At 45.1% G+C, this 24028-nt stretch overlaps 9 protein-coding genes across 9 annotated transcripts; 2 read left to right on the top strand and 7 right to left on the bottom strand.

The window, feature by feature from the left end:
- Positions 1-1335: 1335 nt before the first annotated feature.
- Positions 1336-4032, bottom strand: L203_102494 (uncharacterized protein; the record flags this gene model as incomplete). Its single annotated transcript, XM_066211919.1, has 6 exons — positions 1336-2370; positions 2431-2514; positions 2576-3517; positions 3575-3621; positions 3671-3677; positions 3967-4032. 6 exons carry the CDS (start codon positions 4030-4032, stop codon positions 1336-1338), a joined length of 2181 nt encoding a protein of 726 aa, XP_066068016.1.
- A 1631-nt stretch (positions 4033-5663) lies between these two features.
- Positions 5664-6447, bottom strand: L203_102495 (uncharacterized protein; the record flags this gene model as incomplete). Its single annotated transcript, XM_066211920.1, has 4 exons — positions 5664-5884; positions 5966-6254; positions 6297-6368; positions 6421-6447. The coding sequence occupies 4 exons, from the start codon at positions 6445-6447 to the stop codon at positions 5664-5666; spliced, it is 609 nt and encodes a 202-aa protein (XP_066068017.1).
- Positions 6448-6520: 73 nt separating this feature from the next.
- L203_102496 (uncharacterized protein) lies at positions 6521-10317 on the bottom strand (the record flags this gene model as incomplete). The annotated part of the gene is made up of 5 exons (XM_066211921.1): positions 6521-6533; positions 6580-6592; positions 6640-6756; positions 6805-9108; positions 9159-10317. 5 exons carry the CDS (start codon positions 10315-10317, stop codon positions 6521-6523), a joined length of 3606 nt encoding a protein of 1201 aa, XP_066068018.1.
- A 795-nt stretch (positions 10318-11112) lies between these two features.
- On the top strand, positions 11113-11886 carry L203_102497 (uncharacterized protein; the record flags this gene model as incomplete). The annotated part of the gene is made up of 6 exons (XM_066211922.1): positions 11113-11168; positions 11233-11243; positions 11288-11343; positions 11392-11406; positions 11474-11611; positions 11668-11886. 6 exons carry the CDS (start codon positions 11113-11115, stop codon positions 11884-11886), a joined length of 495 nt encoding a protein of 164 aa, XP_066068019.1.
- A 261-nt stretch (positions 11887-12147) lies between these two features.
- L203_102498 (uncharacterized protein) lies at positions 12148-12948 on the bottom strand (the record flags this gene model as incomplete). The annotated part of the gene is made up of 5 exons (XM_066211923.1): positions 12148-12225; positions 12278-12436; positions 12489-12723; positions 12782-12858; positions 12907-12948. 5 exons carry the CDS (start codon positions 12946-12948, stop codon positions 12148-12150), a joined length of 591 nt encoding a protein of 196 aa, XP_066068020.1.
- Positions 12949-13129: 181 nt separating this feature from the next.
- On the top strand, positions 13130-18300 carry L203_102499 (uncharacterized protein; the record flags this gene model as incomplete). Its single annotated transcript, XM_066211924.1, has 8 exons — positions 13130-13675; positions 13722-13943; positions 13992-14105; positions 14162-14317; positions 14370-14441; positions 14487-14567; positions 14632-14919; positions 14971-18300. The coding sequence occupies 8 exons, from the start codon at positions 13130-13132 to the stop codon at positions 18298-18300; spliced, it is 4809 nt and encodes a 1602-aa protein (XP_066068021.1).
- Positions 18301-18598: 298 nt separating this feature from the next.
- L203_102500 (uncharacterized protein) lies at positions 18599-19567 on the bottom strand (the record flags this gene model as incomplete). Its single annotated transcript, XM_066211925.1, has 3 exons — positions 18599-18935; positions 18995-19331; positions 19390-19567. 3 exons carry the CDS (start codon positions 19565-19567, stop codon positions 18599-18601), a joined length of 852 nt encoding a protein of 283 aa, XP_066068022.1.
- A 468-nt stretch (positions 19568-20035) lies between these two features.
- On the bottom strand, positions 20036-20728 carry L203_102501 (uncharacterized protein; the record flags this gene model as incomplete). The annotated part of the gene is made up of 5 exons (XM_066211926.1): positions 20036-20081; positions 20141-20241; positions 20315-20387; positions 20436-20657; positions 20715-20728. The coding sequence occupies 5 exons, from the start codon at positions 20726-20728 to the stop codon at positions 20036-20038; spliced, it is 456 nt and encodes a 151-aa protein (XP_066068023.1).
- Positions 20729-23040: 2312 nt separating this feature from the next.
- L203_102502 (uncharacterized protein) lies at positions 23041-23632 on the bottom strand (the record flags this gene model as incomplete). The annotated part of the gene is made up of 2 exons (XM_066211927.1): positions 23041-23051; positions 23095-23632. 2 exons carry the CDS (start codon positions 23630-23632, stop codon positions 23041-23043), a joined length of 549 nt encoding a protein of 182 aa, XP_066068024.1.
- Positions 23633-24028: the final 396 nt, after the last annotated feature.

The following is a 24028-nucleotide window of genomic DNA, read 5'->3' on the forward strand; positions in this document are numbered from 1 at the left end:
CTTGTTCCTCACCCTTTTCCAGTTGCACGTGTCTCACCTGGTTCATCGCACTTGGACAAAACTGGGCGATATGACCAGGTGCTCTGCACCTTAAACAACGGTTGTTGTTCTTCCTCCACGCTTTTTCACCCACCGATAGCTGTCCATTGAACCACTCAACTGGCGGCTCACCAGGAGTTATCGCTGGCGTGGTGTACATACCAGAGGAGTTTTGTTTAGGTAGCACAGGGCGGTTGACCGGATACCTACCGTAATTCTCTTTTTCAGGTTTTCTATTTTTCTACGATGCTCATCCACTTTTATAGCCTCTTCTCGGAACTCCTCAAAGGTTTCCCAATCCTCAGCTTCCTTTATAGCCATGTTTTCCAAAACCTCCACCCTCAACGCCTTCTCTGCAAATCCAATTATGATATCCAGCGGGCAATCACTCACCATCGCTCTGTACTTATCAAATTCCAAGAAGAATTCTTTTGCCGTTCGAGCATTTTGGCGGATATTCTGGAGTTTCTGTCGGGCCAACTGGCGCTTTATAGGGTTTCCCCAGCCGTTCACCAAGAATTTTGCAAAGGCGTCGAAGTCGCTTTCCCAAGGACAAGCGTCCCCTTGTAGGTATATCACCACGGTCTCTGCGACTGATCCGGCCAAGTGATTGGTTGCGAAATGGACCTTTGACTCTTCGGATGGGTAACTGGAAGAGTTTTGCAAGAATTCGCTACGACATTGGAATAGGAAATGGTTTAAAGCGGCTGGGTTGCTTCCATCGAAACGCTCAGGAGTAACTACGCGTTTTCCAGATGATGGAATCACTGCTGTTGGCACCTCTACTTTTTCTTGATTTTCTTTTTTCTTTTTGTATTCTTCTTTGACTATCATGCTTTTTATTTCGTTTTTTAAAGTTTTGTTCTCTTCTTTCAACTCTTCCTGTTGCACCCTCATCCTCTCCATCTCTACCTGCAACCTCTTCATCATTTCAAGCTGCTCCTGAAACGCACTGTTCTCCATTTTCCCTAGAGTTTGTCCGTTTGACAACAGATTTTCTTGAAAATTTTGTTCTTTTTCTCTACTTCTCAACTGATAGCGGTCCATAAATTTCTTCCCCCTCCAAGGTGCGCAAAGATATTTCTATTAAATTGTTACGGCCTGTCCCAATTCCTCTGTAGCGCAGGTTGGTGGGTTGTTCAAGGTTTTCTAGGTTTCTAGGTTTTCTCGGTTGTCTAGGTTTTCTAGGTGATGCAGTTGTCTAGGTTTATTCTATTACAGGCCTGAGTAGTTAAAACTCAAGAACTTGCATTAATAGAAATATAAAGAAAAGAACAAAGATACAAGTAATGTAAACTATATACACCAGCCTCCACCGCCGGACATCCCTCCATCTCCGCAGGGGTTACAGTAAGACTGTAACAGATCATCACCTCCGGCTACAGGACCTGGTATGGCAATACGAGCCAGCTTGGGTGGAAGGTGCGAGACTGGGCCAGCAGACAAGTTGGAGCGCTGCCCGTGACGATGTCTTGTTTGGTAATCTGCGCGATTTGGTGCGTGAGCTCCAGGTAAAAAGGGAGCTGAAGAAATGGAAGGAAGCAAAGGAGATGTTGCACTGTAGTGATGTTCATCCGACACAGAGCGGCGACGAGACTGAACAGGGCTTGTGGCATGGCTCAGAATAGGCCCGCGTTGATAACCACCTTGGCTGTTTGGACGATGCTCATAGTAACCATAGGTACTGTGAGGCCTTGCGGTCCACGCAGCCGGAGGTGGAACACTGCTTTCTCTTCCGGACAAGGGCGGCATCACCTTGGGTGAGTACAACGATGCGCCAGAAGTGACAGAGCTAGCTGAACGAGGAGGTTCACCAGGGAGATAATATTGTCCATGCTCTCGCTGAGCGACACTGCTCTGTAACGGCGGCGGACGATAATGCGGAAAAGTATAAGATCTAGGAGACTCTCGCAAGTCTCTCCGGTAGAGGTGAAGGTGGGAGGGATTACTTGCTTCGGCAGAACGATGAGCTACAGGGTAGTTTGAATATCCAATAGGCGGCGCTGTCTCGCTCCAATGTTCATACGGCGATGGGCTGCGATCGACCAGTGCGTCTGATCTTGGATAACCAGCAGGCGAATGGCCATAGCCCTCGGGCACAAAAATCGCTCCACCTCTCTCTCTACTGTCGTGGCCATAGGCATCTGAGACATGCAAAGCCGAACGATTGGCTGTACTGCTTCCCGCCCAAGCTGATATTCTCTCTTCTTGTTCCATGGACAATCGACGAGAACGCGGTGATTTCTGCAAATCCTCATAATCTGTTGGGTCTTCTCCCTCTGGCACGCCTCCATTAACCTGCAACGTTTTTCGGCCCTTTTGGCGTTGATTCTTGGTTTAAAAAATAAATGGTGAGCCACCAGAGCAAACAAAAAGTTCAACATGACTCACCTGAAACCAGACCTGTACTTGCCGCGATGTCAATCCGATCTCTTGGCCCAGGATCTCTCTATCATTGGTAGTAGGAAACTTGGTCTGGAGAGACATCAGCATCACCTGGACTGAGATCCCAACCTAGTAAAAAAAAAACACCTACCTTTTTCCACAAGCCCATAAGCCCAGCCTGCTGGACATGCGTCATCAGAGCCCTCGTCCTTTTCTTCTTCTCCATGCCCCGCCCGACGCCAGCCCTAGATGTTGACTGATTCTGTTTTGGCGTACCCTCTGGAGAACCCACGGAACCTTCCATATGGCTCGACCCGCTGCTAGATCTCGAACGCTGGCGTGTCATTGCTTCTGAAGGCGAAGGATTCGGATACTGCGACTGATGTGGCGACATGGAACATGACCGAGGAAAGGGTGCTTCTCGATGAATACTGCCTTTGGCAACATCGTTCAACGGAAAAACGCAAGTCATCAGTGCCGGTTCGATAGGTTCATTAACCTTCGCGTCATCCACTTTCCTCGGGATGCTATCAGAGGGACCGACAAGCGGCGGCGTCACGGAGGAGCGAGCGTCCGAGGTGGTCAATTTCGAAAACTGCATGGCCGTAGGCGTATGGGACACCGATGGGCTCTGGGCTGACCATTCCCGGTTGTAGGGGACAGGACGGATGGGAGGGAGATGAAAGGTCTCTCTTTGGGAAAAAGACAGAGGCTCTGGAGGCAGCTGCAACGGAGGAAGCGTGTTGGGCTCTTGCCGGCGCATCCGACGATCCTCCGGGCCCACCCACTGCGCCTGGGCATAGTAACGCCTGTCCTGTGCCACGCTGGAAGAGACCTGGACTGGACACTCGTTTTGAGAATAGACGCGCCGGTCGTGGGTCGATCCGGAACCAGAGCTGGACGAGGACGACGGTGGACGCGAGAGACGGTAGGGTGGTATGGGAATCATCGAGCTGGCTGGATAGACGCTGGCCTGTAGTTCTTGCTGTGGAGCCACTTCACGACCCAGAGACGAAGCGGTTTGTAATGGCGAAGCCTGCCGACGGCTCTGCTCTCGCCTTGGCCTACTGTCTCGATCCATCGTTTTCCACCACTGAGCTCGAGTTGTCAGCCGATACAAATCCAACGTAGAGATACAAATGAAAAATACCCAAAATATTTTATACGCCAAGTCAAATAAACTCCACAACCTTATACCTTGTAGCCAAGTCAGCCATCATCCTTCGCCAACACACCTGCCACTCACCCCTCCGCTACGAGACACTCGAAACGACGCCGTTTTCACCAGTGACTTTTTTTTTCTTCTTCTTGCAATGCCAGCTAATCGATGACACTCGCGCTATCATGCAACCCAGCCATCAGCCTTTGCCAGCTTCTATACCCAGCAATCAATCCCAAACGCCCAATGTTGAAGAAAAAATGAATAAAAACGAAATGGACAAACAAAAGCAAAATAGAAATGAATAGAAATAAATAGAAATAAAATGACATAAAATAAAAGATGAATATGCTTCGAATGGAAAATAAAGAACGAAACAAGACCCGAAATGCCCATCCTCCGAGAATGAAACATCCGATTTCGGGTGGACCCGCTTCCACGTGGGCCATGCCGATAGCCTCTCGCTCTGCTTCGGCGGCGAACGCCGCCGAAGCACTATACGACCTAAAACGACACGAGAAATGGAGGCTGATCGCCGGCCGGGAAGCACATGTACCTGCGTGCAATCTTCAACAGGTTATCTCTCAGGGAAGGTTTGCGCCCTGATCTGCCTCGCTACAAGACACGCCGAGCTAAAACGTAAAACATAATAATACTCCGATGATCCAGTATACGGGAGTTAGGAGATTTTAGTGTGCCGGAAACGACGGAATCTTCGGGAATTCCACTATTCAGGGAAACTAAAAAAACATCCGACACGAAACACGGGTAAGGTGTTTTTTTCCCTCTAGTAGGAACGTTGAATGACGCCATTCTTCAGGAGAAGTCTTTATAAAGATGAGTGCGCAGCACATCGCGACGGAGGAGACGTAGATGGGATAGAGAAGGTTGAACCCACCAAACAAAGTGTAGGATCGAATAAACAAGACTTGACAGATTTGGGTGAATGGATAATCCGGCTGGACCCGCGGAACGCTTCGGACGGCCGGGATCTAATTCCGACGTATGCGTTGGAAATACCTCACTAATACAGATCGCAATGCTGTAAATAGTTTCAAGTCGACGTTTACCGCATCGTACCATTATCAGCGCGTGAAAATAGGCAGCCGACGGAAAAGAAAATTAGGCGGGCGGGCAGGCATCACCCCAGAGAGACGGACGGAATCAAACGTGTCACACGGATCATGCCACATCAGACGTCCATCGCTCGCCGGGTTGTGGCGAGTTGGAATAAAAGAAGAAAAATCAAGATGGAAAATAGGACTCACGTGCCGTCGGGAAATCAGAATACAAATAGCAGCGTCGTTCATGATCTCCATTTTGCTTTTGCATTTATACTTTGTCCCACACATCAAAGGTGTTGAGGGTGGGGTCAAGCAGATGGGGCGGCTGGACGATGGCTCTCGCTCTGGTACGCGTCACTCCGAGGCGTCCTTGTTTATCCAAGACGCTGACATGATCCCTGCACACGAATGGCGGATGGCAGGCGGATGGATGGGAGACAGGGACAGAGGGAGAGGGTCTACACCGACTGCCATACTCACTGCAGCCTATCGGGTGCCCTAGTGCGCCCATGCTGCCGTGTAGGACCAAGGGAATGGCGTCCGGCTCTGTGTGTGTGGGTGATTCCGTTAGAGATCATCCGTTGCTCCATCCATCGTCATTGTCTGTCGCAAAGGAGGGAACGTGTGTAGGCGAGAGATCAAGCGACATGGATGAAACGGCTGGCCCGAAAGCCCTGAGGAGTGGGAGGTCAAATGGTCTGCTCCTGTTGGTTTAGGCTGATTCAAGTGTTTATAGGTTGGCTGAGTGACGGGTCTTTCAGATTGCAAAGTTTGAAACATTTCGATGGCTGGGGTGTGCCACACAGTTACCGTCAGAGTAGTAGAGGGAGTAGGCATGAACGAATGAAAAAAAGACTGTACATTCGCTGTCAATGGATATGCTAATGACTACACGCCTCGGTGAATCCATCAGACAGGAGGTCAAATTTGACTTGAGCCATGATGGTAAAAGAGACGAAAAAAGGAGGAAATCAAGAGGAAATCAAGAGGAAGAAAAGAAAAGGACAGTCCGCTTCTCAGATAATCTGTTTGATCTTTTCCAATAGGTTCAGCACATACTCTGTACTTTTTGATTCTGGGGAATGAGCATTGGGTTCGGATGAGTTTTGCAGGGCTAAAGCTCGCTTAGCGATCTGTACCATACTCGTAACCTTTTCCCGTGTTTGCTCATCGTTGGCTAGAGTCGAATCTTGTGAAATCAAGCGTGCTTTCAAAATGTATTCCACTAAATCGGTATCTATGGGTCCAAGGCACACTAGAGGTCAGCTCCCTATCCTGTGCTAGATAAAATATCTCAAGAATAGAGCGTTTCACTTGCCACTTGGTGTAAATCCCTTTGCAATATGTAAATCTTGACAATTTTTATCCGCGCAAACTCCTCCGCTCGTCTCAGCGCGACACAACACCACATCTGGATTCGTCTGCGAGCGATTGGTCAGCACAATGGAGCGCAATAAATTATAATCAAGAGAAGACAATGTGTCGGATGTCTCCGAGAGCACAGTTGACGGCCCAGTGGCAGGGTTGATGGTTTGAAAAGTTGAGTCAAGCACCGCGTGTAGCAGCTGAGGATATTGAGGAAGAAAAGGTCTATATATGCTAAAAGTCTGGACACTTCTTTAGTTATTGATCTTTGTGGTACGACGCACTGTTGCTGGTGTTTGAGGCTGACTAGTTACGAGGCTAGATGGAGGCGAAAGGAGCTGAGCTCGTGCTGTCGTCTAATAGAGCAACAATGAGCAAGCTTCCAAGCATTAGCTACAATAGGCACACTTCAACCTCTCCTGGTCTTCCAACCATAACTATTAAATCGTCGTCTTTTATGAGTTAGCTTTGATAAACTGCCAATAACTTACCAACTCCAGAGATTTGCTCATTGCTGGTCGCTGCTGTGGATTAGTATACTCTCTTGGTGTAGATCCGGACACCAACCGACCCGCAATGACTAATTGCAAACTTTAGCGGTTGACTTACTGCATCTTTATCACTGACCTTTTCCTGTTGACAGGCCAATGACATCAGCTTGTATAGCTTCTGCGTGTAACTCCTTTTGCGCCTCCGCTTCTGCAAGTTCTTCTTTCAATTCCTTCAAGTCAGCAGGTGTAGATTCTGACAAAAACGATAAGTCTATGAAAACCGCAGACATAAATCACTCACGCCGAACAATATGATGCTTGAATTTATCTTGCGAGACGGCTTTGGTAACAACTGCAGACATGACAGCATCAACACATCTCTCTGATTGCGCTTCGTTCTTTTCCTTCAACTCTCCGGTACTAATCCCCAAAGGTGTACTAGATCCACTTGTCGCTTTACTCTCACCATTCACTGTACCATTCCCTAATTTCCTCCTCTTCTTCATGGCAATCTCGGCTTTCAATCGCAAGATATTTTCGTCAAGCTGTTTCTGCTTTTCTTCAGCCATTTTTCTCTTTGCTTCTTCTTCCACCATGCGACTTAATTCTTCTGCTTTGCGCTTTTCTTCTTTTTTGTGAGATACTTCCTCATCTTCTTCATCGCTTGAGTCTGGATCGTCGAGGAACAACACTAAACGATGTGGTTTCAGCGGTACACCAAAGGGGCGCCGAATAGGTGGTTGTGGAAGTCGAGATACTGGCGCCGAGGTTGCTCTTGAATCCATGAGATCTTCGGCATGGGCACGTTTCACGCCCCTGCGAATCGGGAGACTACCGTCAAGCTGCCCGGATTGCATCAGAGGCGTATTCGATCTCGATACGCTGGCTGACACTGGCTCTGGTATGATTCGAGAAGAGACAGGCGGTGATAAGATAATTTCACCTTCTTCAGGCTCATCTATATCCATATCCGCATCGACGTCACTTTCGCTCACATGGACCACATCTCTCTTGGCTTGAAGGCTCATCATTTCTCTCTCCAAGGCTGCAGCTTCCTCCTGAATAAGACGGTCATCACGGATGTCAACTTTCATGTTGTCCTCTAGCATGGCCTGCGGATTTTCTTGAATATCTATGACAGCGTCGCTCATTTCATCTTGTACCATACTTCCTAGATTTGGCTTAACAATAGAGACAGGAGCTTCAAGCTTAGCAGTGGTTTCTCTCCTACGTTTCATACTCTCAAGTACCATTTTTTTTCTTGCAAGCAGCAGAGCCTTGTTATCTGGGGGAGGTCCAAGAGGTAAGGGCGGGGCAGCAGTTGGTGGCGGTGGCGGTTGTTGCTGCTGTAGTTGTGGTTCCTGCTTGCTTCGCTCTTGCTGGCTCCCTTGTTGCTTCTTCTGCTGTTGTTGATCAACCGACGATGTCGCAACAGTCTTAAGATTAGTATTGACTATTCCAGGCATAGATATGGATGAAATTGATGGTTTTTCGTACTGCGACGGAAGTTGAGAGACAGGAAGCATATGCGGTGGGTACATTCCCACATTTGACAAACTGTCTGCTGGAGCCATAGCCTGAATTTGCGCTTGAGCATGCATTCGAACTTCAGTCTCTGTGTTGCTTCTCCCTTTAGTCTCAGCCTCTGCTTTAGCTTGTGCTTGTGCTTGCGCTTTCCGTTCCTTTTTGGTGAGCGAGCGAGACTGGAATTGTGCTGGGGGTTGAGGCAAAGGATAAGAAAGAGATTGAGTGGATTGAGCGAGTTGTGAAGGTCCGACAAAAGTACCATATCCTGCTTGAGCTTTTGCACTCGAATCTGCGTGATTGCCCTTCTTTCTGCCGTTTTTTTTCTTTGGCTTCTTGAGCGACGTTTGATCTAGTCCGACTCGACTTGTCGAGGCCGGTAGCACTGTGGAGACAGGAGGCGTGAAAAGGTCACGTTCATCAGGTTGGGTACATGTAGCAACAATGTCTGGGGCAGTAACAGAAGAAAGATCATGTAACCCAGGTAAACCGGCACTTTGCGTTGTCGGTACTGATTCACATGAATGAATACTGTCAGCTGGCCGAGCGGGAAGTCCAGCTGGTCTAGGGGCAGGCTCTGCCAATAAAGATACTGGACTTGCAAGCTCGGGAAGAGGCGGTGGCGGCAAAGCTGGTGTTGAAGGGGCTTGTAGAGATGGTGGAGAAAGCATTCGTGTAGGCGAGTCGTTACTCATAAGCGTCTGTACGCTGCTAGAAGGCACATATATTGGTTCACTTTCTGTACCGTCCGCAACCTGCATTGGTGGCGTTTCAGGGCCTCCGATAGCTTCCATAGTCTGCTCCTCCACCATCATCTCGGAGCTTGGCGTGCGCGTCTCTCTAAGCTGTTCTTGTACCGCTTGTGCCACTTCGGGTTCAAGAGTAGAGCTATCCAACTCAACATATTGAGCTCCGCCTTGTGCGTTGGCGTGTTCATGGGTACCGCGTACAATCTCTTCACAAACGGCCTTGACGTATTTTTCTGCTGCGCCACGTTCTAAGAGATCTTGTGGAGTAACGCCTTCAAAGATGAGATTACGTATAATGTCCATGTAATCCCGCTCCTCTTCAGGAGATAACTCTTAACAAAATTAATTAGTTGTTTGCGAATGAGGGATAGATAGGTCTTACCGGTAGAGTTAGTCACAAAAGGCGCAGGTTCATCTATTTCAAGTTTATCTTGCTTTGTGACCTCATGGCTATCACTGGCAACATCCGGAGTGAATGGACGAATTGGGAATTCTGTTGAATTAGCGACATCAATAGAAGCTTCCTCAAATATTCTAGCATGCGGTTTTCGCTCATAATCGGAGGATTCCTTCGGCTCACTTAAACCTAACGGATACTGAGATTCTTCATGTATTGGAGGAGATTTAAATGGCGATCTTGGACGGAAAACAAGCAACGAGGGTGAGTGTGGCGGTGTCGTCACCTGCGCTGACTCTTCCCAAGCAAGGGAGGGAGTCTTTGGCGACATTGTTGATAGAGGATTATCAGTAGGTGGGAAGGGTGGCGATCTTACCACCATTGGAAGAGGAGGCGTTGGCGGTCGTACATGGGAGGGTGGAGTTGGTATTCTAGGTGAATTAGGCACCATCTGACGAGGAAAAATCTCTTGTAGAGATGAATGAAGTGGTGGTGGATGCTGACGATCCAGACGATTGCTTGAAAAGTTACCTGGTGGGGGTCGTTGATGCGATTTGTATCTAATCTCGTTGAACGCTGCCTGAACAGGCGTGATTCTATTGCCACTTATCCTCCTAGTCATATCTGCTTCGGAAATTGAGGGCCCTTCTTCATCTTCACTCAATTCACCCTCTTCTCTATCGTCAGGGTTGCTCAGAGTCTTGACTTTACCAATTCTTTCTGCAAGAGATGGCTTTGTTTTGCCTATTCGCTCGCTCAAAAGCGACTGCTTCGCCATCTTGCTATGTGACACTATATGCTTCTTTTGAAATGGCAAGGTAGACTTGGCGCTTGATTCCAGTGGCGGGTTCAAAGGTTTTGCTCTAGAGCTTTGAAGAGCAGCTGCTCTCAACTTGCTGATGTGAGAGCCACCTGTAATTGTGGTTGGAAACGGTTGCTCTGGGACGTCAATAGCACTAGATTGGTGCGTGCGAGGCAACAACGCCTCTCTGGGTACTGTCAACTGAGGAAAAGGTGCCGCTTTGGTGGATGACCAAGAAGGAGGAGGGGAAGGATTTGAGGTTTTGTGTTTCATTGTCCCTTGCTCTTTTTCTTCTGTCTCAGGTGAGATTTTACCACGCATAAAAGATGCAGTGGAGCCCATCAAGCTGTTGCAATCTGCGTCTCCCTAGTAGCGATGGAAAAGACCTGTTGGTGACGAGAGAAGGAGAGTCTCTTTTCTCATCTGCCAAAAAAGAAAAGATTCTGGAGTGGATAGTCTGCTTCTAGACGCACCACCTTACCGTATCGACCAAAAAAAGAAAAGTACAAAAGTATATAATGGATAAAGATGAGAAAAGAAACAAAAGCATTAAACAAGTACACATGCACCCTTAGGTCATTGCATTGGTAGCGGTGGCGGTAAGAAAAAAGCAAAATACACGTCATCTTTCATTTTCTTAACGGAGTTCATCCCCTTCTCCATTATTATCAGTTGCAGCACAAGCTGCAATTGAAATACATTTTGGCAACTATAACAGTATTCTGCTATAAGAGTGTTTCTTGCGTAAGAATTTTGCAGCGATAACACTGATAAACATAGTCAGCAGCGCTGCCTCTTTAAACTTTTACTCTAAGCAAGCCTTGTGTGAAGCTTGTATTAGGCATTGGCTTATTCCAACTCTTGGATGAAAAGAACAAAGTAGCAGATAGAATTGTTGAGAACTGAGGAGCTCTCAAATGGGCTGTCAGCCTTCATTGGTAGAACGCTGTATATTGGAAAAGCTAGAGAAATGAATGGTCATTCTCAGAAATACTTTAACCAGGTGAAAGAAACCCATTAACCCTTTGTTACTGATATCGCGTCTGGAATTTATCGGCTGCTGGTATGTTTGACTAATTGGTGTTGTCCTGGAAAATGAACAAGTAATAGCTAGTTACAAACAAACTCTAATCTATCATGGCGCATGATGGCAGTCTCAAGGTGGAAACAGATTCAAGTCGGAGTGGCTACAAGTTCGTCAATGGGTACAATGAGAAGCCAAGAAACAAAGAAAAGATAACCATCTACAATTTGCAGTCGAAAGGAAAGTAATTGTTGGATACCGAGTCAACGCATCTGTATGACATCAAAGCCCTCAATTCGTTTCCATATTTACAAACAGAGCATGTAAGTTTAGAACCTCTTATTGTGAGCAGTTTTCTTGCCAGTCGTACTCGGAACTCATCCAAATCAAAGCCTTTAAGCATTTTGGTGGGTTTCTTGGTATTCCGATAGTTCTTGAGGCGTTTTTGGTGATTTAGGTCCATACAATAAATAGACTGTTTTGGAAGACATTGTGGCTTCTAGATCCGACCCACATTGCTTATTGATGGCTGTCATGGACAAGCAAAGAGAAAAAGTAGGGCTAGTTAGATTTGCAGACGTGTATGGATTGTTCGATGTGGACGATGCTCTGGTATGTCAATATCAACCCAATTCTTTACTCCAGTCCTCGGCTTACGAGGACTTTAGAACACAGTTTTTGGTATGATCAACATTCTTCCACGATATCAGCGAACTCATGTGAGCTCCCATGGAATGTACCTTGTCTTGACATATCTTTCTGACACTTTACACTTGGCCCGTGTGCAATACAATGTTGTTATCTTTGACACCCAATCACTTCGGTCGAGGGGAGAAAGAGATTTAAGGGGATGGCGGATAGACCTGCAATGGATACGACCGTATTAGCATAATGAGGAGTTGAAATAACCATATTAAATGTATAGCCGGAGGAACTTTTATCCAATAATGTATGCAAGGCAATAAGTTTGACTGGTATTGCAGATTGATCGTAAGTTAAAGGGTCGAAATTGTTCATGAGTAAAGTGTTTTATTGGCGAAAGAGTATCTGATATGAAAAAGATTTAGGCGCTCATGACATAAACAAAGTCTCATGAGAACCATGATATGGATATACAATTCGCATCTTGTTTCATTGCTGGCATTAATTTAACTATTGTCTTTGCCAGAGGAAAGATCAGATTGCTGAGCCGCTGGGTCCTTGGTCCGTCGCCTTTGCACATCCCACTGTAGCCAAAGGTCAAGAGTCATTACTTAGAGATATTGAAGACCAACTCACATTATGTACCCTGGCGAAATTGACCTCCATTACCGTTATCTGCTCCCTTAGCCATTCCAAGTCCTCCACAGTTTCTTCGTAGCTTTTTTGTGCGGCTGTAAGCTTTGACTCCAGCATTCCGGCAGCTTTGGGAAGAGGATACATCAACATGGTATTGGCCTAGAAAACAGCGGTAAGAAGATACAAACATGGGCTCTAAACTGTTACTTACTCCCAACCAGAGTCCAACCTCTCCAGTCTCAATAATTGTTGCTTCCGCGAAAAGAGTATCGTTAAGTTCAAACAAAGTATTCAAAGTATTTTCTTCTTCTTCTCCAGATTGCTTGGCTTTCAATTTTCGTTGTTGAAGGTAATTGACCACTTGCAAGGTTTGTTTCATGTCAGGAATCTTTCCCAAAAGAGCTCTCCGCCGCTGCTGCAAAGACACCTCCATGTATCGATATTTGCTAGAGCAAAATGTTTTCAACTTGACAGAAAGCATCGTGCATGATCAGTTACACGTACGCTGTGGTTTCCTCTAACTTTTTGACTGTACTTGTGACGTCGGCATCCTCCCCTCCAACATACTCTTCCACGCTTTCCTATAGTTGCCGGTCAGCAGTATTGTGAGCGTTGCTTGTTATACTCACAACAAAGGGTGCTCTTGGTATTCCTCTGGGATTAACTTCCATGATGTTCATATAGAGGAAGTTTAAATTGTCTTTCTGCTTTTCTAAAGTGATATTAAAAAGAATTTGATTCCGGCAAATGTTTAACGTTTATTTATATTGTAATTTATTTTATTTTTCTTTGGATGTTACAACTCATAAACAGTCTACCGCATCGAAAGAAGAAATAAGGAAAGTGTACGAAATGATAAGAGAGTCAATATCCTCGGCAACAGATCTATTCTTCTTCACAATAGCCTTGGTATTCATATCTCTCAAAACACCTCACTCTCAAGTCTACCACTGTACATGTGAGTGCAAGTGTGGCCGAAGGAAACATGTCCCATCAACGTACACGCTTGAAGAAGATGGAGCTAAAGAGGAAAGCATCATACAAGAGTCCAAAGAGACAGCGTTTACCCTCAAAAAGCAGTCAAACAACCCAGCGCCAGGTAAAGCAAAAGTACAACACGGGAAGCAAGACCTACTAACACAGCCAGAGTCTATAGAAACTATCCAACAAGAAGAGAATTATGAATCGATAGAGTCAAGTACTTTTGCTCGTTGCGTATCCTTACAAACTGCTGTCCAGTCCGCAAACATCAGGACAACAAAACCTTCGGCAGTTAGGACCGTCGAAGAGAACGAATGCAAAACGGCCTTTGCCGAGAACACCCCAGGGGAACCTGTTTCTACGAATAACGCAGGAAATATAGAAGCTACAGTTAAGCCACAAGACGGTCAAGAGGATGTCGGTCGAGTTGATTTAGCCATTGGCAAAGCTGATGGCATGTTAGTGGAACAACAACAATGTTCAAGCGCAATCTGATCCTGGAACTTCTTTACAGCAACAGGCTCAACCATTGTTGCAGACTCAGCCGCTGTCGCGACTCCAACCACCATCCCATAGTCTTCGTGAGAAAAGTCAATTTGAACAGTCTGTATCAAGTTTCAACGGCAGACCTCTCCCTCCTCATCAGGTCCGCTCTTCCGACGACACTTCTGACCAAAACTATGATGTGAGCGTTTCATATATGTAGTAGATCCTTAGGTTAACACGTTGATAGTTACGCTCATCTTTGACCGAAGGATCTAGTTTCATCACTAGATACACCAAGGTCGACTCACTGTTGTGTAGGCCCTGCAATAAGCAGTTCAGGAGTCATTCAGCTTTACAACAGGTATGTGATAAAATAAACATACATAACATGGGGCCATCTCACGAGCTTTTGTAAAGCACAATAGGGCAGTCCACCCTGCTTCAATGATTAGCGAGGGCGTAGAGTCGACTAATGGCTGGGCGTCTCCCTCAAAAATGTCTAAGCATATATCGCAGTTTACAGCCTCCAATACATACGTTGTACCAGCTAGAAAACAACCAGATATTTTGGATGTAAGGTTATACGAATACAATAAGTATAATGCAGCTAAAATGTTCCTCGCAGGATGGCCAAGACACAGCTCTTGCTTGCGAGATCTGTAATGAGGCTATTCAGAGCCTATACGAGCTCCGTCAGGTATGTCCTCAAACTTTCTTTTATCTGAACTCACGTTATTATTAGCATAAAAAGGAGAAGCATCCTTGGTCATTAATTTGCCCCGACTGTCTGGTAACCTTCAATCATGTTACTGACTCTCGTAGCGTAGGTCCATGAACCCTTTTGTGCTTGGTATTCAAGTTTTGCTGATGTGATGCTGAAAGCACAGCACTATGAGGCTGTCCATGCTTGTGAACCTACTGGCTTCCAGCTTACCCCACATATGCTCGATCTCATCCAAACTAAAAAAGCTCCCAACACCTCCAAAATTCTCCTTTCTAATCACAACATACAATCTATTGAGCTCAGTAAGCCTACTGCTTCCAATCAACATATGGCTTCTCTCCCTGTACAGACTTTCTTGATATTGGCGAGCTATGATAGTCATATGGTACAATTTCAACATCACTGCCCGCAGTGTGAAGCCATTTTCAAGGATCCTTCAGAATTTGCAGCGGTGAGTTTATGGTGAGCGAGTCTGTTTTATGATGTTGCTTATATTCGGCAGCACGCAAACAGCTATCATTCTCAGGGTGATAAACACCTCATTTTGAGCAAAGATTCCACATTCAATTCTGAATTTCAAACCACCATGTTTTCTCCTAATCAGCCGAAATCGTGTACAGTTTTGCCACTTGTCACTACTTCTGTGAGAACCTCGTGTTCATCTAGTTCTGACTTCGCTGCCCTTCCTTCAATTCATCATACCGAAGCTACTGCAGATCCTCAAGACATGTCCCTCTGTGACATGTCCCTCACTGACATGTCCCTCTGTGACGAGTCTTCTACCGAATCCGAAATCAAGTGCTTGCAGCCCAAACACGAACAATATGCATTAGAAGATCCTTTCAATAGGTCCTCACCTATCGCAATAGCGATTAAGGCTAAAAATGGAGTGGCACAAGAAGAGGAGTCTTCGGTTCATGAAAGCATTGCAGCTGAGGAACAAACAAGTGGAGAGTACAAAGATCTGCATGAGCACGTCAATACAGCGACGGATCCTGCAGATGACGTGGAGAATTGTACATCCCAATCGCAAATTAGGCAAAATTGCATACTCGCAGAACCTCCTTACAGTGCTTTCAATGAAAAGCCACCATATCGTAGAGACTCTGTTGTAGATACAACAGAGCTTGTCTCTTCATGCCGCAAGACATTCTCAAAACTACCAGTTCCACTTCCCCCTCAGTCAAAGGCCGCAAAGAAGGCTCTTGCGCGACAGATATACAAGACTGCCCCCAGGTTACCACGACAATCTAAGAAGTCAAGGTCAAAGAAAACGCAAGCTTACGATAGCGATGATGAAAATGATTTCGAACTTCCCTCAGACTGTGAAATGCTGCTCGGTGATGTCTCCGATTTTGGCATCTCTGTCAGTTTGGTTCCTGATAAAGACAAAGTTGAAGGAGCGAAAAATCCAAAAGACAAGATCAAGGATGCCATGGACACAAACAGGGCATTACCCAAAAACTTACATCAAATTCAAGGAGAAAAAATTGATTTCCCTTTTTACAGGATACCTGACAATGGCGATGAAGAGAATTCATCTACATCTTTAAACCAGATATCTACCAGTAAAGATCAAAGAGGCGTCAAGGGAGAAGCCAATGAGGAAGTTACGAAAGAAGTCAAAAGAGTTGCCACTCAGGACTCTTTGGTTCCTGAATTCCATGAGGAAGTTATTGAGATTAGACGTACTCCTCGTGGGTTCGACTTTGACGATGATTGCTCTGATTATGAAGGTTATCTTCAAAACCCTGAAAACAATGTCTTGTCCGACAGCAAAGAACAGCATTTTATGTCCGATACATTGCTCTCGCCCAGTGGCGCTGAAGACGTTACAAACAACTCTGGTGACAGACCCCGTGCAATCACATGCGAAGGAGCAGAATCGGTAGATAGTGACAGTATACCTGTTGAGAAAGCTAGCATCACTTTAACTGAACCAGAGACTGAAGGGAAGGTATCGAGTGTCAAAATTCCGTCTCACACCAATATTCTCCCACTATCTAGTTCAAAACTTGCCTCCAATACTCATATTGAAACTATCAATCATCAGTTTACCAACCACAAATCTTCAACGTTTTCTCCCGTGCCCGTGACTGTGGAACTGACTACTGCCGATACTTCGAATGGGTATCGTAGCTTGGAGCAACCGGATAACATAAGATCCGCATCCCCCGTCGCCATTGAATCAAAGCAGACACCAGTGCCCGAAGGATGTGTCCATGCTACAGGCTTCAACTCTGCCGGACTTCTTGAGTCTCGTCTTCCTCCTGTTACGACTGCCCAATCCACTTCCCTTTCTCTTAATGAAGACAACATGTATCGACCTTCCATTAACAATGACCAACATGTTGTCACGCGTCCGAAGGGTATATCTCCATACGAACGCGCCGTGATCAAATATGGTTTGGCCAATAGCCCAAATGATTTTGATGACGACACATATTCTGCTGGTGTTGAATTTGAGTTGGGACGCGAGGTTACACAGAGTCATGAGAGGAACGAGATTCATGAAAGGTTGCCGAATTATGAATCGGAAGAGGATGATGAATATGACGAAGTGGAGGAGAGAATCAGAGCTCAAGCTATTGCTGATGCAAAAGCTGAGAATGAGGCAGCAGGAGCTTGGATGAACGAAGAACAAGATGATGATGATGATTTAGGAAGCCGCAACTATTTACAATCTGCTCTTATAGACCCTACTGCTATACCTGTAGATCATCTCCAAGAGCTTCTTCAGGATGATGCTGCTGTTGTGGACGAACAGCTAGCCGCAAAGAGAGAAGATGACCATGGTCAGAAGATTATTAAGCAAGACCAAAACGAGTCTCAAACGCCAAATGAGAAACAAAATCAACACCAAAACCAGAACAAAGAACTTGTTGCAGAGGATATAGATCAACACCACACAGTCTCCAGCAATGAGTCCCAAATTAGCGACAATTACTGTGACAGAGACAATTCCCCTTCTCTCTCGTACTTGAAAGACACTTGGGCCGCCGCTCAAACTATGATCGAGACGAAAGCAACATGGTTCGATGAAACAGAAGAGCCAGCGGTTATGGGAGGCATTGAGTTGACTGTCCCTTCTTTTGCTTTTCTCAACTCCGAAAGCAACAACACAGTGACCAATACACCTTCCCTCTCATCTTCTGCAAATTCTGATTATGAAGAGAAAACCATTGTTGATATTAAAGCAATTGAACCTGAGACTCCGCTAGATTCTTCTAAACAGGACGACCATTGGGCTGAATCCGAAGAAGTTTACCGTATCGCCTTGGCCAATCGAGCGAGACCTCCTCCTCGCAACATTGGTTCTTTACGAGATTCCTACGAGGAGGAACGAATTTCTGCTCCCCAGCATATACGACCGAATAAGCCAAGCCGTGCCTCTAGCTCAAATTCGTACGACCTCTCAAACAAGGATATTGACGATTCCAGCCACGCTTACAGCCGCAGACTCAAGAAGTTCTCCAGCATTCCGAATGGCAAGCGTTCCACCAATTATGGAGCAGAGAGTACAGGAGAAATGGAGCGAGAGGGTAGGGCTGGCATATTGTCTATCAAAAGTTCAAACTTCCATGATACAGATGAGTCTGGGTGGAGTTCTATGGAGCCTAGGAATGACGGATACGGAAGCAGCTGGGATGACGGCGGGTCATACATAGGTTATGGAGATAACAGATATATTTCTGATAACAAGCGAAGTGGAAGGACAAAAGGACAAAGGCAAAGACTTGGGTTGTTCTCCAAAACTGTGAACTCCCCTGATAACGAGGTTTGGGGCGCACTCCCCACTGTGACAGATACAGCTGAAACGGGCGGGTGGTAGAGATTTATATGAGAACAACTCCATGGATGTTTTGGTGCTTATTTTCGGGCCTTGGCGGGAGTATGTAAGTGGTTGATCAATTTTCGTTTTATTATTATTAACACCAATTATATAGTTTAACAGAGACTATGAGGGCATTAATAGAAACCATGGAAGTTGTGAAATCTGATATGTAAATGGATCGTGCTAGGAGATTGTTGGTGAGAGACAAATATTTTTAGAATAGCTGTGAAAGGCAATGTTACTTCACAAATACAACTTTACAACAAGACCAGGTTTACTCCCCGTGCTACTATATCTATTTTTCACTTTTCTCAACATCTTTCTTTTCTTCTGCCTTTTTCTTTCCCCAAGGCTCTAGGACTACGAAGGCTGTCAGGCTTGGAATTATGGAAGCAAGCACTATCCATCCTGTATAATACACCCACGCCTCAACCCCATAGATACTCAAAGGGTCAGCTGGGTCAAAATCTCGCCGTTTCCATGAGTAGGCGGGCGGGCGTCCCGAGTTGGATATTGATGATGATGCTGAAGATACACATGATCCATGACATGATGTTAAAGAAGAAGAGGGAGAAACTGGAACTGGAGTGTAATGTTGTCCACTGTTGTAACTATCATCATGAAATGGTGACCTAATGTTAATGAGCATCTCTCGCTCGAATTGTTAAGAGCTCTTACACCCAAAACCTACTTATGTGAAGTAGTGCCTTTCATTCCATAGAACGACTGGTTCATATAGAGTACAACAATGAAAGTTTTCAAACTGGCATGGGCTACCAGGTAAAAGAACAAACCAGGACGCCTGGGTCCGTCAGCGACACCATTGATGTGGAAGGTCGCTATCCAGCGGCCACCCCATGCATTATAGGAGCTCGCGCGCCATGCCAAGTCAGAGGCAATGGCGATAGTGATAAGGACAACGATCGAGAGCTGATAAAGAACCATCCAGACAACTGATCCAGTGTGTTTGGGCGCATTTGTCCACTCCACATAACCGCTTCCTGCCTCGCCTCGATATCCTCTTGCCGCTAATAGCACTTTTTAATATTCGTTGTTTCATTACTTTCCTTTACGAAAAAAACTCACTATCACTGTAACCATATTGAGAATGGTAGTTTTGAGCATTATTGACCAAAATCACAAATTCACATATGATTAGCATAACTAGCGCAAGTACACCAACAACGTTGAAGAAGAAAAAAACCCATATGCACAGTTCTGGAATAGTATGACAACCGAGCCATGACTTCTTCTTATCGGTCATTTTTGTCGGTTATGAAAAAATCGAGAAGAGGCCAAACGAGTATTTGAATCTTTTGGCAGCGAGTGAATTGCGATGAACGATGTCCAAATCTAGTAGTTGATGTTTTGAGGGGTGAATTCAATAGTTCAGGTTTTGAGAGTAGTTGTGGAGATGAGTTGTAGAAAATGAGGGATTTGAGGTTTAGATGTTCATGCAAGTTAGAATAGGATTTCCACCACATCAATATATGTCTCGCTTTTCACCATCAGTGAATGGTCGTCGCAAGACTGTGATATCCCTGGCATCATCTTGTATTGTGTCCCAAAGATATGAATCATGTTTGAGAATTTCAAAGGATGTAAACCCTTGTCTTGACAACTTACTGAAATTACAATTTATAAGCCAGTTAGGTTGGCCAAAACGGTTTGATGATGGGTTATCTGAAGTGATCCATGTATTTGCTATAGAAAGGTCTAAACCCATTGACGATTAGTGACAAGCCAACCCTTTGGATCCTACACCAGCCAAGACAGTTCTATAGGTAGAGTGAGCAACGTAAAGGCATCCACATAGAAATATCATGAATCCACTCACCCTACGTCCATTTGGTCTTCATACAAAACATGTCCCAAAAATGCTCCAAAGACAATTGAGAAGAATAGGTAAGTGTTGTAGGTCATGGCAACCAGCATGAGCTGCTCAATAAATGTTAGCGATTCCACTGATTCCGAGTCCATAGAAAATCAAAAAAGTTGATTAGACACTTGCCCAAAAAGATATGGCTACCGATACAGCATAAAGGCTTGCCCTTACAATCCGCGTTCTCAATCTCAATCTTGTTCTACAGCCATTCGTCAACCATACGAACTCTAAAACACAGTTCACTTACAGACCAGCTTTACCTGCAGCCCCGTTTTCAATCACTCCATAACTACATGGTGCCGGAGAGATCAGCCCTGTCGTCGACGATGCGCCTTCACTTCTCTCCACACCGCTGGCGCCTCTCCTCCCAGTCTGAGTCTGGTAGATGCTAGCGGCCACTCGAAGGTCATAGACTTTGAGGTAATGGAGGAGGTACGAATAGAGTAGTGCTATGCCTACAATAATCAAGCTTCTCGTTCAAATGCAGCAGTCAGTTGCAGACTGACGAACCGGATCGCAATCGTACCATGAGATGAGCATTGTGAAATTCCCAGAGATGTGCCAGGAGTGAAATACGACGCAAGTATCAGCTACTTGACTATTCCAAAGCATATTCATCTGAGTTGAAATTGATTAGTCAGTGTCGCCCAAGAATCAATCACAGTCGTTAGTGTTTTCATGGCCGACAGAGGAGGAATGGGAGATGAGCGTAAAGACCCACAGAGCAAGACGGCATTGTAATAGTTGGTTGGCCTTATATCGTTGATGTCGAGTTATTTGTTGAATAGATTGAATGTATAAAGTAGGGTAAACTAGTAGTAAAAGTTATCAAGTGAACGCAAGTAAGGATTTTTCTTGTGATGTGGAACTAATCAATCACAACTAATTTGTGAATTAGTATGCTCTCGAATAACCGGAGAAGAAGTATAATTCATAGATGACTGTTTCGTTGACTGATATGTATCCCTCAACCTCTACATCCTGGTTACTAACACCTAATCTCGATAGTGGCAGCACTGTTTTCAACACTCCCTCTGACGCCAGTATTGGGTTTGGGTTCATCCATATCCAGTCCTATTCCCGGTATATCTTATACGCTCAACTTTCTCCAATCTCTACGACCCCCAAGTCTCTTCTGTTCTTTTGAAAACGTGGTCCATGTAGTGCTTTTGTCAACACGTCTGCCTTTTGGGTATCTGTCCCGACGTATTGCATCTTCAAATTGCCCTTCTCAACGTGATCTCGAATATAATGATATCTTATGTCGATATGCTTCGATCTTTGGTGGGTATTAGGGTTTTCAGCCAACTTGGTGGCTCCTTGCTTATCACAGTGTATAACGGTCTCCTTTTTAAGCACTTCCATTCCCAATTCGCTCAAGAGCATACGGAGATATATAGCCTCTTTGGCTGCTTCTGCGGAGGCGATGTATCCTGCTTCCAAGGTAGACTGAGCCACCGTCGCCTGTCTTTTCGAGGACCATTGGACCGTCGATCCTAATACTCTGAAGGTGTATCCTGAGGTAGACCTTCTTTTTTGCGAGCAACCTGCAAAATCTACGTCCACCCATCCTTCGAGAATAGTATTTTCAGTTTTTCCTCCGAGGACTAGTCCGTATGTTTTCGTCTTTCTGAGATAGGATAGTAGTTTCAATGCCTCAGCCCAGTGGGTACTCGTCGGTTTTGAGCATTGTCGCGCTAGGTAATTGACAGCAAAACAGATTTCTGGTCTAGTTGAGTTTGCAACCCACATCAGACATCCAATTAGTTCCCTGTAGGGTGTCATAACTATGTCTTCTTTCTCCTCTCTTGAGGCTTTATGATGATTTGGTGATAAAGGTATCGAGGAATGATATTGAGCCTGTTCTGGGAAACGAGAGACAATAGTGTCAATGTATTTTGGTTGGGAAAAATGGATGGTTCGGTTCTTTCGGTTTCTTTTGACTTTTAAACCTAAAATCTGGCTAACCTCGCCAATTTCTGTTATTTTCCACCTCCCGCGCATCATTTTCAACACTTCCTCTATGCCTTCCTGGCTTCTTGCTCCAATGAGCAGATCCTCAACGTAAGCTAGAACAATGATTCTGCCATGGTTATAACTGTCGCAGACGTAAAGTCCCCAGTCTGATTCCAGTCTTTTGAATCCAAGATCATCCAATGCTGCTTTAAGTTCCTTCCACCATACGCGAGCTGACTGTTTCAGTCCGTATAAAGATCTTATGAGTTTAAGCGTATTACATCCTCTCTTCTGAAACATTCTTTCTGGATACTTCATATAAATTTCTTCTTCTAATTTACCATTTAGGTATGCTTCTTCTACATCGACTTGATAAAGTTCTAAGTTGTATGTGGCTGCTACTGCAAGTAGAATCCTAAGACTTGTAAGACGACTGACTGGTGCGTAAGTCTCTTCGTAGTCTATACCAGGTTGCTGTGAGAAACCTTTAGCTACTATTCGGGCTTTGTACTTAACGACGTTTCCCTCTGCATCTGTCTTTATTGCGAATACCCATCGTGATCCTACTGCTTTCTTGCCTTTGGGTAACCTTGTTTCAACCCATGTATTTTTTGATTCTATGTTTCTGATTTCTGCATCCATAGCTTCTTGCCATTTGGCTGAGTCTTTGCCAGCAAATGCCTCATCTGCTGTCTTAGGAATATCAGATGGTTCAACCTTGGCTAGGGAAACTATTCCCGATGCTGGATATGCATCTCTAGCCCCTGCGCCATACCATCTTTCCACGTTTGGTATTTCGCCTCGATAAATGTTTTTAAGATTTCTCCATGTTTTCTGTTCTTCCGGCAATGTACGGTATATGATTTCTATGTGTACAATGTCCCTTGGTAGAGTTTTCAGGAACCACCTTGTTATAGATTTATCGACTGTTGGGCCATTTGCGAATGTACATTCGGATTCTCTAGCCTCTGAAAGCAATTCACTGAAGCTGATGAGGTGATTTTCCATTTCTTTCGGTGTTGGTCTCTTTCTCAACTTCGTGCTCTTGAGCTTGAACTCGATCTCTTCTTGATATTCTTCAGTGGTCACGCCCATCTTTTTCTTAAGGTAGGTCCACATATCAAGAGCTGACTTCAACTGTTCAAGCTCGCAGGATAATTCTTCTTCTACTGTCGACAAAATAAGCCTCTGAGCTGTCTGCTCTTTCTGTTGCCATTCTTTCCATGCAAACAATTGGTTTTTATTGAGCTCTACCCCACTAATGGTTTCTGTTGGAGTTGGAGGTGCTGTTCCAGCTAGCACCTCACGAGGTATCTCAACCTTGTCTTTACTTCCCATGTTCCGAAAAGGTTCAACAGCCGTTCCATTGATCACTCCTTGACAACCCTGTCTTAAGAATTCAACTTTAATTGCCTTTCTCCATTGACGATAGTTAGAGGAGTGTTCCAACCTAGGAATATACTCTTGTTGAAGACCGCTTTCGAACATCTTTAAGTAATCTCCAAGTTTTGATAAGCCTAATGGTTAAGGATTCTGACTTCGAATTTGTGAATTAGTATGCTCTCGAATAACCGGAGAAGTATAATTCATAGATAACTATTTCGTTGACTGATAATGTATCCCTCAACCTCTACGTCCTGGTTACTAACTCCTAATCCCGATAGTGGCAGCACTATCTTCAACATACTCTACTTGAATTTCACTTTCACATATCTTATATACAATTTAATCGCTTATTCTTATTCCGGCAGGCATATCGTGTTCCATTTCAGGCGTATTGCGTCCGTAATGCCCAGAATGACTCCCATGGCCCATGTTGTTGAGGATGATGAATAGGAATAAATAATGTACAAAAGAAGATTCAAGATGATAAACGACAAATTG

The sequence above is a fragment of the Cryptococcus depauperatus genome, chromosome 3 (genome assembly GCF_001720195.1).
Source record: "Cryptococcus depauperatus CBS 7841 chromosome 3, complete sequence".
In the NCBI taxonomy this organism is placed as follows: Eukaryota; Fungi; Basidiomycota; class Tremellomycetes; order Tremellales; family Cryptococcaceae; genus Cryptococcus; species Cryptococcus depauperatus.